This window comes from Barbus barbus (assembly GCF_936440315.1).
Source record: "Barbus barbus genome assembly, chromosome: 42".
NCBI classification, from domain to species: domain Eukaryota; kingdom Metazoa; phylum Chordata; class Actinopteri; order Cypriniformes; family Cyprinidae; genus Barbus; species Barbus barbus.
Window position 1 is genome coordinate 15,322,924 of NC_136720.1, and position 15,195 is coordinate 15,338,118.

The 15,195-nt window shown below is 34.4% G+C and overlaps 2 protein-coding genes and 1 long non-coding RNA gene across 3 annotated transcripts; all 3 read right to left on the bottom strand.

Annotated features, from left to right (window-relative positions):
* Window positions 1–274: 274 nt before the first annotated feature.
* LOC306861688 (vesicle transport protein GOT1B-like) lies at window positions 275–3,963 on the bottom strand. The gene is made up of 5 exons (XM_079404092.1): window positions 3,882–3,963; window positions 3,390–3,481; window positions 2,682–2,860; window positions 2,244–2,325; window positions 275–1,115 (listed from the first exon to the last, which is right to left on the bottom strand). Exons 1-5 carry the CDS (start codon window positions 3,904–3,906, stop codon window positions 1,077–1,079), a joined length of 417 nt encoding a protein of 138 aa, XP_079260218.1. The 5' UTR covers window positions 3,907–3,963; the 3' UTR covers window positions 275–1,076.
* Window positions 3,964–4,720: 757 nt separating this feature from the next.
* LOC306861689 lies at window positions 4,721–5,812 on the bottom strand. The gene is made up of 3 exons (XR_013783500.1): window positions 5,669–5,812; window positions 5,415–5,468; window positions 4,721–5,247 (listed from the first exon to the last, which is right to left on the bottom strand). It is a non-coding gene; the product is annotated as an uncharacterized lncRNA (long non-coding RNA).
* Window positions 5,813–6,028: 216 nt separating this feature from the next.
* Window positions 6,029–14,977, bottom strand: LOC306861690 (T-complex protein 11-like protein 2). The gene is made up of 10 exons (XM_079404093.1): window positions 14,859–14,977; window positions 11,497–11,680; window positions 10,950–11,082; window positions 10,633–10,753; window positions 10,323–10,546; window positions 9,314–9,450; window positions 8,879–9,066; window positions 8,601–8,782; window positions 8,320–8,492; window positions 6,029–7,506 (listed from the first exon to the last, which is right to left on the bottom strand). Exons 2-10 carry the CDS (start codon window positions 11,666–11,668, stop codon window positions 7,235–7,237), a joined length of 1,602 nt encoding a protein of 533 aa, XP_079260219.1. The 5' UTR covers window positions 11,669–11,680; window positions 14,859–14,977; the 3' UTR covers window positions 6,029–7,234.
* Window positions 14,978–15,195: the final 218 nt, after the last annotated feature.

Consider the following 15,195-nt stretch of genomic DNA (forward strand, 5'->3'; position numbering starts at 1 on the left):
CATGATATTCAAATTTTATGACCAGCACCTGTACATGCACGTGTTTTGTATTTATACATAATAAAAATATACAGTACACACTCATATATTATGTAAAGCCTTTTATTTTGGATGCGATTAATCGCAATTAATCGTTTGGCAGCACTAATTTATATATATATATATATATATATATATATATATATATATATATATATATATATATATATATATATATATATATATATATATATATTTTTTTTTTATTTTATTTTTTAGGTTTTTTTTTGTTATTATCAATGATGATCATTTTAAATTAATAATAATTTATTCATATCAAAATAATTATTTCTAATATTACAACCATATTATTATTATTATTAATAACAAAACATTTTTAAAGCCCCTTTTGAGGAACCCCAAATGGTGTCAATAACTAATAAAGCAATAAGAATAAAGACACCTGACCTTTTCAAGTTTTTAAATTTATATTTACAAAAGTTTGTGGCAGCTGAACCATTCTGAAATCCCACCATTTTTGAAGACAGAGAAAAATTAAAATAGTTAATAAAAATAATAATAACATCTCTATATGCCAGTCTGATTAGTAACAGTTAGTAAATATCACACAGTTTCAGCAGGTGTGATAGGAAAAAAACAAACAAAACAAAAAAACAAGAAATTAGACCGGCTCTCCTCCCTTTAAAATACAATTATAGACACAACCATGTAACGAGGCCATTGTTGTAACAGAAGACAGACTTCCAGAAGTCGCTTCTTCACATTCAAACAAACGTTCATCATGGGAGGATCTCCAGTAACTTCTTGAAGTTTGCATTCATAAAGGAGGGCACAGTTGTTCAGGGATGCAGTGATGCTGGATGTTGTGACGCAGCTATGCATTGGCTTGCAGACGAAGGAGTGGCTTGTTTTCCATGCTGCACAGTTTGCTTTTCACTGATGTAAATATCAGACGTCCTTACAATGGAAACACGTCTGAATGTAAAGCTTCAGTTACGACCTCTATACTTCTCATGGCTGTTTTATGGTAAAGCTTTAGAAAATCCATCATAAATAAGTGGTAAAAAAAGAGTCTTTTAAACCATGTTGTTGCTTTCACTCATTTTGTCCACATACTGGAGAAACAAAAAGAGGTATGGAAGGATTAGGATACTTAAAAAATAAATAAATTATAGATATAAAATTACAATAATATATTCTGATTCATGACACGTTTATCACTTAAAATACTCCGTGCACACAGGACAGCATGATTCATGCTCGCAGGCAAGACACAATTAGCAGTGACTGACCAAAATGGCTGACTGTCCGCTCAGCCTTAGGAAGGCATTAAAAGAACAATAAACAGACGTTGAAAGACACTCATGGGGTGAAAACAAATGTGTGTTAGCCACTAGTTGAGTGGTATCATCAGTTCGGGTTATGTAGTTGATTGATATACTACTACCATTCAAAAGTTTGGGGTCTGTAATTTTTTTTTTTAAGTTTTTGAAAGTAGTCAGCATTTATTTGATAAAAAAAAAAAGGAAAACAGTAATACTATGAAAGATTATAAAAAATTTAAATGCATTATAAAAAACATTCTGTGATTCAGCATCATTACTCCAGTCTTAAGTGTCACATGATCCATCAGAAATCATTCTAATATGCTTATTTGCTGCTCAAGAAACTTTACTACTACTTATTATTACCAATGCTTACAACAGTAATATTATAAATGTCTTTAATGTCACTTGATTAATGCATCCTTAACGGAGAAAAAAAAACTTTCAAACAATGTCATTTCAGATAGAATAGAATTCTCTTGTATTAAGATGGTATTTTTAAAAACTAAGGAAAAATATTACTTCATCACAAAGCCCTTAATATTGGAATATTTGAATATATGTGAACAAAAAAATAACTTGTTTTCTTTTGAAAAGCAGGTTAGTCTCATAGCTGCTAAAGCAAGCAAAAGCTTTGTCCTACACAGACATGATGCAATAGGTTTATATTGATTATTAATTTGTCTGTTCACATTGATAGTGTAAATGTTAACACAATCACATTCAATCAGAACATATTTGTTTAATGGTTTGGCAGCTCATTTACACTTTTCATGTTTGTTATTTGTCATTTATTACATAATGCCTGGTTAGGACGTGTTAAATTCACAGCAATCTTAGAGGACTCGTATATGGAAATAAAAGGAAGAGAGGAAGTAAAAAGATCTCTTCTTCTTCACCCCGCTGAGTAAAACTTACCCCACTAATGAAGGGAAGATTCAGCAAGTATCCCAGCACAGGAATTCTCCTGATGAAGCCTACGACCACTGGAAAGAATCCCCTACACGTGAAGAGAAGGCATTAGCGTGTGGACTGATATATCATTAGGAATTATTGATACGAAATGTTGGTTCACTTTTCTTTCAGTTCCTTTCAGACTTCATAAATAATTGTACATTCATTTAAAAAAAAAAAAAATCATATAATCAATTTACTTAATATTGTGTAAAATAAGTGTTTTTCACTTTCTCATGTAATATTAAATTACGTAATTTAATATCTCAAGTTGCATACTTATCTATATCTGCCTTTAGTCTGTATTGGTATCGGTCTGTTAAAAACCATTCAGCTTAGAGCTACTAGTTATGTAGATGCATAGTTTGCCTTGATAAGAGTTTTCTAATCCTGTAAAAATACCTGAATAAAAGAAAGAAGCCATAAAACTCTAGAATCACTCCGAGGATGGGCCATCCGATTAGCACTACAAAGACGCCTCCTAGGAAGAAGCCAGTGGCTTTCATTTTGTGCTTCTGAAAGAAGAACCTGAACGTCTTCTCCAGCCCGATTACAAACGCCAGGCCAACAACAAAAAGGATCTGAGACAAATAAAGACCAAGAGAGAGGTAAGAGATAGAAACTGCCTTTGGGTTGAGGGATCTGTGCTTATGTGTGTCTATGTGCACTAATAATATGTTTATAACAAATTATGCTATAAAAATGTTGTATTTTAGCTATTATGAGAGAACACTTAATACCAGAAAAATCTCGAGCAGCATAATGAAGAATATGATGGAAAAAGTAGAAATGTGTAGCAAAACAATACTATCACAACAAAGTTATATGAAAGAAATTGTTTAGAAAGTGGCACACACATGCAAGAAATAAAAATAAAAAACTTTTAGAATTACATTACATTTTATATATATATATATATATATATATATATACATATATTAAACGTAATACACGTTGTGTGTGACATATATATATTTTTACTATATTGTAATTACTCTAAGAAACGAATAATATATACACTGTTTACATTCGTTTCTGATGATCATATAGTTATACATATGTAAGACATAACTAAAAAATGTTGTTAAATATATAAATGAGAACACTCACATTTCCTATGGCAAGGAGAGCTTTATCGAAAAACAGGATCATCCCAAAAAACAGAAAAAATACACCAAATCCTGTTAGCCCCATTCCAATTTCTGTTGAGAGGGAAAGCCATACACTTAAACCAATGCATATAATTAGCATTTAATACTACAAAAATATTAGATATTATTTGCTAATATGATCATTTCTTATTGATGATTATGATGATCATATGCATAAAACTGTGTTTATAGGACAGTTCTGTCTTCATGCAATGCAGTTCATCATTAAAGCGGTTTTTAAGACAGAATATTTATTTAGCCTGTTTCCTGACAATGACTTATTGTTAGACTTATTACTGGTTATTTGACTTATTACTGGTGGAGTGACATCTGTACGCAGCTGCACACACAAATACTCCAGACAGGCGAAATAAAGACAACAGGCTTTGCAGATGAATCTAGACATTGTGTGAGGAAGAGCTGTCAGTGAGACAAGTTATGTTAATCTTACTCTGGGAGTCGGTGAGGGAAATCATCTTGTCTCGCTCAGCAGCTGCCACAAGCGGCCACGCGTACCGGAAACACTCACTTTCGACTTCCGGAAAAACTTTACAAACCTAATGCATCTCGTATTAATTTAATATTTTGAATAAGTACAATGCTAAAAAAATAAATAAATTCAGAAGCATGTTTTAAAATATTTAATGCGTTTTTGCGTGCCCAGTAATGACGTGGTAAAAGTCACTGTAGTAAATATTAGACTATATTTAGAAATATATATTTACTGTAACATGTCGTAGTTTACATACATAATTTCAACCTTAATAAATGTACACAGAAACGCAAGCGTTGTGTTTGGAGTACTGAGAAAGTTGTTTACTTCCGTGTCCACCGCGCCATCTGCCGGTCAATATTTAGCACAGCACACTTAACTATAGATGCCTTTTGTCTTCCTATGGACTTTGTTTCACATTTTTTACGGGTCTGCATGTAATTCGTGACATTTTTACCCTTTAATCTTTTATCTGATGTATACTTTCATGTAAGAATGATAAGTGGATGTTTTGGGCATTTCCCATGAGTAATGTATCAGTTGGGGTCACATAATGTTTTTAAGCATTATGCTAACCCCTTGAATCTCTGGTGTATTTTAGACAAATTATCCAGCAAAGTTTTTTTTTTTTATAGCATGAAAAGAGTAAAGTTTTAATTTGAATGTTGCACTAAAGTTCTACCTAAATTTAATTAACAAAAATGTAATCTGTAGAATTTTATCATTTGATACTTTTAAGTGTGACATTTATTTAATAAGTATTACTAGAAAATAACATACTTAAAAAGCATTTTTTTAGTATAATCTCAGAACTTTATTTCATAATATTAAGAAGCCTTTATAAAACATTGCAGTAATTTGATTATGTGCGGATTCTATACAGGAAAGCCAAGAACTGCATCACATTGCAAACTGTGAGACAAAAAATATCCCATTGAGTTTTTAACATGCATTAAATGAATAATTATCCAAAATGTAATAGCAAAAAAAGTGTAAAATTTACCCTGATTTAGGAAAACAAAAAGAGAGAGAGAGAGAGCGAGAGAATACAATGCAAAATGCAGAACATGTCAACTTTCAAAACTATTTTGAGGCACTCTTTGACACGAGGAATATACTGTGCACCTTGAAGGCTCTTTTGTTTATACTTTAACACATACTAGCCTATATTATATTCTTGTTCTTAAATATCCCTCCGTCTTCAGTTAATTGCAATTTGCCATATTTCCACACGTGACTTGTGTCCCTTATTCTGGGGGTTTCTTCTTGGCCTCCACATCCTTCTTAAAGGCCTCGATTTTCTTTAAAATATTGGGTAAGTTACCTTGAAAAAGTTAGAAACAAATAAGTGATATCATACATTGATCACTAAACAAGGGAGCTGTTCTCTATTCAAGACTAATGCTATTTAGTCCAGTTTTATAAGAATTCGTTTATAATAAGATCTTAGACAGACACAGAGTTAATGTGAATAAATATTGTTTTTATAACCTCGTAATTCTGTGCCAGATACATGCCAACCACGTTCCCCAGCGTGAAGCCAAGCTGGAAAAACAAAAGATGCTCAAATATCAGCAGAATTATATCACAGATAGATACATTCTTCTATATTATAAATGATCCGGCTGTAAATGTTTATATTTAGCTCAAATGAGACCCTTTGATTAGCTGTTAGCTACAACAATGTTAATTAGCAAGCGAATAAACACACGTTTACAATCTCACAAACAGATGTAAGTACTTACTATGAATTGCATCATGATTAAAGCTTTGAAATGATGAAAAGAAACTAAATAACAGTGACACTGGTCCCGAAATCTAGTATGGTTCTGCGTTTGACACGGTTAGCCTTCAACTAGCTTCATATGTCATCAACACACCGGAAGTAGTATTCTTGCAAAATAAGGGTCTTAAATATGAAGTAAAGAGCACACAAAATGTTTAATTGCTCTACAACAAATTTAATATAGACCAGATTGTGATTTAACTTCTAATATATATTTTCCCCACATACAATAAAATATTAACTGATTTGTAATGAATTAAAAAACATTTTTAAAGCAACGAAAGAATATTTAAATATGCTGTCAGATGAATCGGGGTTAAAAGAAATATGAAGTAGTTTTCACGCACTCTTTTATTATTTTTTTTAGTGCTTGTCACACTACATATACTTTGTTGTTCTTACAAGGGTTTTTACATCTTGAAAACAAACAATACATATGTTGCAAAATTGTTAAACTGAAGGTCTGTCATGTTAAAACAACGGTTTTCCACACAAAGATGTCATTCATTCGCTTGTCACAACGGCAAAAAATAGTCACCAGCAAAACAAGGGTCTTGGTCTATGCGGTTAGGTAATAGTTCAAATAAAACAATTAACATAACTGAACATAAGAGCACAAACATTATATAAGAGAATCGCCTTACAACAGTAATAAAACAAACATGCCTGTAACCAAAGCACAATGATTTACAAACAGCATACAACACTAACCCAAATGTTGATGTCTAAAGGATAAAAATGGACAACAGATGATCATGTAGTCGTAACTGTATAAAATGACACTACCAGGACCAAAAAAAAATCTAATTAATTTAACAATATTGCTCAATTTTATCTTCCCAGAGTTCTTGATTCTCCCTCTTTATATAATTTAAAGTTTCTTCCATTTCAAAATATGCAGAATACGAAATTCAGACCTTTTTTTTTTCCAAGTATAAACACAGTTAATATTTGTATTACTATACTTTCAAAATAATGTGTAGCAAACACAAAGCATAATTTCACTTTGTCGATTATGGATTTCAATATGTTCCAATAAACATTTTTTATGATCTAGAAAATGGGCATGGGAAACAACACGGGTATCTCTAAATGGATATAACATTTTCTCAATAGTCTGTAAATGATCTGTGTAAATATATTAGCCTATTTTGGCTAGGTTTTTAACAACTGTAAATATAGAAAAGTTTCTGCCTAAGTTGCACCTAAACATGATCAATATACTGTACATAATGACTGCTTCTCTATTGCAGCAACACTGTCAAGTGAAAACCACTCTGATGCTAAAAATATTACTTGGAAAGGAACATAGTTTCTTTGTAACATAATACACAGCACCCCCCCCCCCCCCCCCCCCCCCCAAAAAATCCATAATTTCCCATTTTAAGCACCATAGCACATAGTTGTTCTTCAGTCTTCTTCGTACTGCAGTGATTCCCTTAAATCAAGCATCAAATAATTACTTGGAAACACGGGTGAAATGTCTGGTGATGATAACGAATCAAGTAAACACTGCAATCCTGGTTTATTTGGACTCCAGTGGGCTGCTGGGTGGCCCCTGTATGATCCCATTCTGCGGAGCTGGAGCTTGCATGCCGATGAAAAGTAGATTCTTCAGGATGCTCACGTAGAAAGGACCGTAAACCTTTTTGTTGAAGTTTACGAGGTTGACAAAACTGACCCCAAGCCCCATGAGCTCCGGCTGAATCAGACCCAAGCCTGGCGGTACGGGAGGGGGCGTCCTGTGAGAATTGGTAGAGGCGAGGACCACCTTAAAGTACTGCTGTACCCTTCCCTCTGTGGGACAGAAAAGGCACATTAAAACACAATATAGGCTTTAAGGCAATATTACAATTTCAGCTCTGTTGTCATAATGTTGATTATCACAAAAATTAATTTCCACTTTCATTTAAAAAAACAAAAAGTGAATGGGATCAATATATAAATATAAAATATCACTGTTTTAATAATAAAGCCACGAAATGTGAACAATATGCTTGTTAATATATAAAAAAGCTTCATTAACCGTTATATGCAAATTTACAACTTAGTTGCCATGAAAAGAACACAAAACAATTGAAATTTAAACCGCTTTATAGTTTAAACAATACACTGGTTTCAACGGAAGAATTAAGCTAATTGCTTTTATAAAATTGTAAGCTTCACATTTCTGCTTTTAAATCCTCCAAAATTTGGCTCCATTTAATTCCATTTTAAGATTAAAATAATTATTTAGGTAATATTACATTGCAAAAAGGGGGGATTTACTGAAATCTTACTTAAAAATGTAGCGACTTGAGTTGCATAAAACAAGAAGAAAAAAACAGTGGGCTAAGGAAAATAATCTTACTCAGTGGAAAAAGTTGTTTATTTTTCTTACTCCACTGCCAGAGTTTCTTGTTTTAAGAAAAAATATTATTATAATATATAATTTTCAATATTATAAACTATTATCTATTTTGCTTCTCATGTAAATGTTTCTTGATTTTAGGTATGTTTGTTTAGATATTTGTACTGGTAAACAGGACAAAAAGAATAAAAATATCTGCTTTTGCAATTTCACAAGTGCTGTTGATTGGAACTCGAATACTCCTTTACATTTTTCCTTACCAACAAGAGTGCGTATTGGGTTGTTTTCCTGGGTGATGTCACAGATCTGGCCCTTTAAAGTTTCCTGCAGTTCAGCCGGCAGAGCTGGGAAGTTTCTTTCAGCCAGAGACTTGTTGACTTCACAGCAGATCTGAGCACTGATGTTTCCAAGAGCTTCAGTGAGATTAAAGTCTCTGTAAAGGCAAGATCTTTTAGATTGAGACATTCATTATTGCGTTTATGTAGAAGTATGTGTATGACATGTAGAGGAAGGGTAGGGGAAGGACAGGGATCGGACATACGCGCTATGCATGCCCTCCAGCAGCACTGCTATCATCTTCTTAAGTCTCTCGACAAGAGCGGGCAGGCCTGACACGGCCCCTCCTATTGAGCTGTAGACTATCAGCAGAACAGACGCGACCACTTGATAGAGCTGAAGAGACCGCTGCATCTCCTGCAACCTCACTTCATCCGTCATCACAGTCTACAAGTGTTAGATCATAAAGCACTCTTAAAGATTCATTTTGAATTTGATATCAATGCTCAGTATGATTGATATTAACTGTGTTTGTTCTCCAACCTCAGGTAATGGGCCCTTGCTCTCGTCCCAGGTGAGCAGTTTGATGTAGGCTGTATTTAGCACCAGCGTGGGGCCTGGTAAGGGTTTGCTGCTCTTCCCAGAATTGCTGCTCTTGTCTGCTGGTGCCATGACTCGAGTGGCCTCTTCTATTGAAGATTTGATCCACTCAGTTGTATGGTCCAAAGCACCTGGGTGAATTAAAATGATGTTAAAGGTTGCCCAGGTGTTTGTTGTGTACCCCATTGACTTTCACTGTACAGACAAAAACAGTCAAAACATCTTTTGTGTTTCACAGAAAAAGAAAGCCAAATGGTTCTGGAATGGCAAAAGGTTGATCAATAATGACAAAATGTTCTTTGTTGTGGTGAAAATGGCTGATCCTTTTTAAATTCAATCAGTTTATTTAAAATAATTTTCAATTATTTTACAACTTACTGGAAGTTCTTTCCAGAATGCTCTGGAATTTGGCTCTCTCGTACTCTACCGACTGCCTCTGAAGCTCTGGCCTGAGGCTCTGGATGGTAAAATTCACCATGTCCATTTTCATCAGGTCCAGCACCCGGAAGATTTCCCTGTTATGACACAAGGGACTAATTACAAGTCAGTTACTGTTCTTTGCGTCAGGTGAATGTTGACATAAAACATGGCTGTTAGTGAAGACAACACCATTACTGATTTGTGACCCATATGCCCCTTAGTTACTATTAAAGTATTTTTATTATTAATTCACAACCCGTGCTTATGCACAAACATTTGTTCTTAACCTTTTTCTAATATATTTAATCTATGTATAAATATATAGAAATAATATATTTTATCTATGAATAAAATGTTATTATACCATTGTTATAAGCAGGTTTATTATAGTTAACTAAGACTAAAGCTAAAACTAAAACCATATAAATATGAAATTAAAAAAAGAAAACCATATTCATTATTTGAAACATACTTTGATAGAAATATAATTTTTTTTTAACTATTTCAGCTTATGACATTTCTAATTTTAATGTAGTTTAACGTGATGTTCAAAAAAATAACAGAAATAATTGAAATAAAAACTATATACCGTATACCTGTATATAAACCCAAAATGACTAAAAACATTCACCAAAATTACTTTGTCTTAAAATAAAAATAAATAAATCTCATTCAAAATATTAGCACAAACAATAATATTATCTTGATACTAAAATGACACAAGTCCACCCATTAAATTTGACTTTTGCTTATGTGGTTTCAGTTGTTCCAACATTTTGTAGTACGAAAGTAATTGGTGATTCAGGATTTGTTCAAGAAAACATACATACCTGTGCACAGATTTCATGCACAAATTTAATTGAGAATGAGAAGCACTATTTGTACGTTACTACACCAGCCAGTGAGCTCTGAAGTGAAACTGACCTAATTCTGCAAAGCTATACAAGAAGACACCTTAATAACATACTTGAACAGTGTCACTAAGTCGCCTGAGTTCTCTTTGAGCTTCTTGATTTCATCGTCTCGGACCGGTGCACAGAATTTGCCCATAGTATTGATGATGTACGACACAAGGCCCTGGATATCAACCGCATTGTTATCAGCCTGCTGGCGGATCAGGTCCATGTCCAGAACCTCCATGATCTGAGTACGCAAGCGATTGGCCCCAGGGTTCAGGAAGGACAGCAGGATCTTTGATGGTAGGACAAAAATGATTAAAAAGCAATTTGCCATCAGACTGCTTTTCATCATCGTATCAAAGTAAATGTGTAACTTACATCTCTGATCTCTTCCAGAAGTTTGATGGCATAATCATACTCAGGAGGGTCATCATTCAGCTCTGTTTCAAGACAGTCCCAGAAGGCCTTGTGCACCATATCTTTAACTCTCTTCTCCAGGCTTTAAGGAAAAAAGGTTTGGATTCAATTGTTCTATATTGAATATGTATATTATATGTATGCATGTATGTTTTCATAATCATCACCCTTAACTTGTTCTTGAACCATTTCTATAATTATGAACAGTTACCAAGAAAACTGAACATCAAGTGGGGCCCAGATCTGGAGATGGTAATTATATAACAACAGTTTAGTACCTATTTTGGGGTAGATCCGGAGGCTCAAGGTGGAAGTTCCGGTTGACAACGATCTCATGAGCCAGGCTCAGATTAGAAAGGTCCCGAGCCGAGGCCATGACCTCATCAAGTGTTAGGGTTTTTGGTGGGCTGCCTGGGGACACAGTGGCAATACAGTTTAAAAGACCAATAGACATTTATACAATAAAAACAACAACTTTTGGTTAATTTAAAAAAACTAAACTAAAATATAAATATTAGAAAAACAAAAAAAATAGACATACTGCATTAAAATAAGTTAAATACTAAATTGCGAAAACTGAAAAAAATCAATTAAAGCTAAATAATCACAAATATTAATTAAAACTAATGAAAAAGACAAAATTACTCAAAAAAAAGCTAATTCGAACTATTAATACTACAATTGTATATAAATAATACTAAAATAGTATTAGTATAGATAGTACATTCTAACAGAATAAATGCTAAACTATTTCTGTGATGAATCTAATGAAAATAAATATACACAAATACTGTTTTGCCATTTGAATGTTAGTAGGACACCTACAAGAAGGAGAGTTGTGTTTGCTGGATGAATCGCTGGTGAAGCTCTGGCGAGAACAGTCCACATCGCTAGAAGAGGTCAAACTGTCGCATCTTTCTGATGACTCTGTGTCACTGTTCTGGTCCTCGCTGGCCACCGTAGAGGTGGAGGTGGGACGTTCATCGTTCAGTGGCATCGTGAGGGGCTGCTGCAAATTAAGTAAAAAAGTACTGAGAAAGATTTCATGGCTAAAATTAAGGCTTTTGGAGACAAACTTGAAGCTGATGTTTTTAGTGGAAATGGGGCAATGACTTTTATGACAATAGGATAAAGTTAGAGCTGGCACACTTTCAGTGCTGGAAAATTCCACAAGGATATAAAGCTTCGTTGACATAACAAAGAAAAGTGACTTGCAAAGGCAAGGGAAAATAAATGGGCAACAAAAGGGCTCAGTGATATCCATGTGGCCCACAAAGAGACATTGTATTTTAAATGTGATTCAGACGTTGACCGGTGCTGTCTCTTGGGTAACAGATAACACCGGATAGCAGCGTGATCTTTAAAAGCAAACCTATCTCGTTACACCCCTTTGCCTTTATAGGCTTCACTACACACCTGTTTCCTAAAGTAACAGAGTAACTGCTTGTCTTTTCAGAAAGTTGAGTCTGCATCAGTAACAAAAAGTCAACAATGACCTTCATTAATTAATGAAAATACATTCACATACTAAGTAAGACATTAATCCAACTTATTATTCTTAATGCTCTGACAAAACTGCTAGTTTAACTATCTTGTAATTACAGGTTTATCTATTGCTCATGTGGATTAATCTGTTACAATAGAAATACTTACAATAGAAACATTTTTCTCCCAGTGCTACTTAAAACAAAAAGTATTTGAAATTGCATAGATTCTCTGCAAATTCTGAGAGTTAAAGGAATAGTTAAACCGAAAATGTCAATTCTATCATCATTTCCTCACGTCGTTCCAAACCTGTATGAGTTTCTAACTTCTGTGGAACACAATCTCAGTCACTATTTACTTTGATTGTATGGAAAAAAAATATTTAAAGTCTCCTTTTGTGTTCCACAAAAGAAAAAAATAAGTCATTCTGGTTTGGAACAACATGAGGGTCAGAATTTTGTGGTTGATAACTAAAACTATTTTTAAAATGTTTTCTTTAAATAAAGCTGAAATGAAATAAGATTTAAAAATCAGATGAAAAACTCTTACAACTAAAACTAAAGAAAATATGCAGTAAAGTTAAATAACAAAAATATTTATAAAATAATAGAAAAGGCTAAAGCACATAGGAAAACTACTAAAATTTAAAGGGCACCTATTATGGAAAATCACTTTTATTAGGTGTTTGAACACAGTTGTGTGGCTGCAGTGTGTGAAAACAACCAGCCTACAATGGTAAAAATCCAACCACTTAATCTAAAAAAAAAAAAAAAAAAAAATCATAAGCAGTCTCTCAGAACGAGCAGTTTCAGATTCTCCCTCTGTTCACGTCACCGAGGGGAAAAAGTCCCACCTATTTGTGACGCTGCCCTATAAGCATAGACACAGCCCTGAGTGAGAAGCTGTGGTCCGCCTCAGCCATTAATGATAATCAGATGACTGACTTTTAAACCGAGTATGTTTTCTGTAAAGATAACAGGCTTGTACTAATCGTGGAATGTTTATTTGCAAAGGCTAGCACTGCTAATACAGGAGCTTGAGCTCTTGAAGCTCCGCCTCTTCTCAGGGAGCACCAGCTCATTTACATTAAAGCAACACACTCAAATACAGGCGTTTGGGCTCACACCCTAAAAATGGCCATTTTAACAAGCTATAAAAAAATCATCTGTTGGGTATTTTGAGCTAAAACTTCACATACACACTCTGGGGATATCAGAGACTTATTTTACATCTTGTAAAAAGGAGCACAATAGGTCCACTTTAAACTAAAATGGAAACTGACAATTTAAAAATGAAAAGTAATCCAAAGTTTTAATAAATACTTTAATAATAACAACACATTTTAGTATAAATAAATCATATTAAATTATCTTTTTTGGGTGAATAATTTTTTTCTGCCCCTTTAAGTTAATTTTGCCCCTTAATAATAAAGTCACTATAATAACGGGGAAGTCGTGGCCTAATGGTTAGAGAGTTGGACTCGTGATCCAAAGGTTGCGGGTTCGAGTCTCCGGCCGGCAGGAATTGTAGGTGGGGGGAGTGAATGTCCAGCGCTCTCTCCACCCTCAATACCACGACTGAGGTGCCCTTGAGCAAGGCACCGAACCCCCAACTGCTCCCCGGGCGCCGCAACATAAAACGGCTGCCCACTGCTCCGGGTGTATGTTCACGGTGTGTGTGTTCACTGCTGTGTGTGTGCACGTTGGATGGGTTAAATGCAGAGCACGAATTCCGAGTATGGGTCACCATACTTGGATGAATGTCACTTCACTTCAAATTTGGTCAAACACACTAATTTGGTTTTATTTATTCTACATTATATTTAGTGTTATTATAATTTCTAAAACAATAATGTCGACTTCACTATGCATAATAGGAAACTTATATGAACTGTATACTTCAACTTGTTAAAGTGCTGTAGTTGTCTCAAGTCTATAGCAATTAACATAGATACCTGTACTTCCCAGTATTTGAAGTCTAGTTACAAAAGAAAGACCAATGATGTAACAACATGTTCAAGCTCTTCCATTCTTGTTACTCTCAAAAGAGAGGATCTATTTTGAACATAGGGGAAGAACACTGCCACCTCCTCTCCTATTAGACCGGTTCACTAGTTCTCCTGCTAAAAACAGAAACCCATGCACATCCTCGGTCAGGTTTAAATTAGGAGAGACCAATGACAGCATCACTGGCACCGGTAACAGCTTGTGCTGCTCTGGGCCCTAAAAGGAGGTGCTGTAACACACACACACACACACACACACACACACTCTCACTCGGCTGCTCTGCACACGTGACCTTATCTTCAGCACACAAACAAGGACAAAACACGAGCAAACTGTCAAAGCAGAAGAGCAGCCGAACTGGACTTTCCAGATCATGCAAACCCCAACCCATTTAAAGATTAGCAACGTGGAATCAGTAAACAATCACGTTATGGTTTGTATGTGAAATAAATATTAATAAACAAGGCAGCAAGCGCGCGCCTGTAACGTTACATTTAATAAAGCGAACAACGAAAATACGTACTTTCCACTGTTTTATTATAAATGCTGTAGTAATGCATTTCATTCATTGAGTCAGTGATGTAAACATAACCATTGTCCAGCTCCTTAAACTTGCAAGGAAATATCATATATATATATATATATATATATACATATATATATATATATAAACGAATAAAACTATGTAACAGTTACCTGAGTCAAGTCCCCGAAAGTGAGGACTTGGCAAACAACAGTGGACAACCGAGTTTTTCCTCGATTTGCCGATGAAATGTATTAATACTCCTTCCTTGGTACACTTTAAAGGGCTCTTTAAATATCACTTGGCTTGCAGTGTTTTGTGAAACTGGGAGAATCTATTATTCTGCACCTATAGGGGTTTCGATATTTTGTCTTTGGTATTAGAATTAAAGCTATTAAGAGAAATGAATATATATCTGTGGGAAACAGACATAAAAAGTCCCAAATCAGCACGAGATGGTTGTTTTATAATAAAACAACAAAAGATGTCGACAATATCGCACGAACAGGA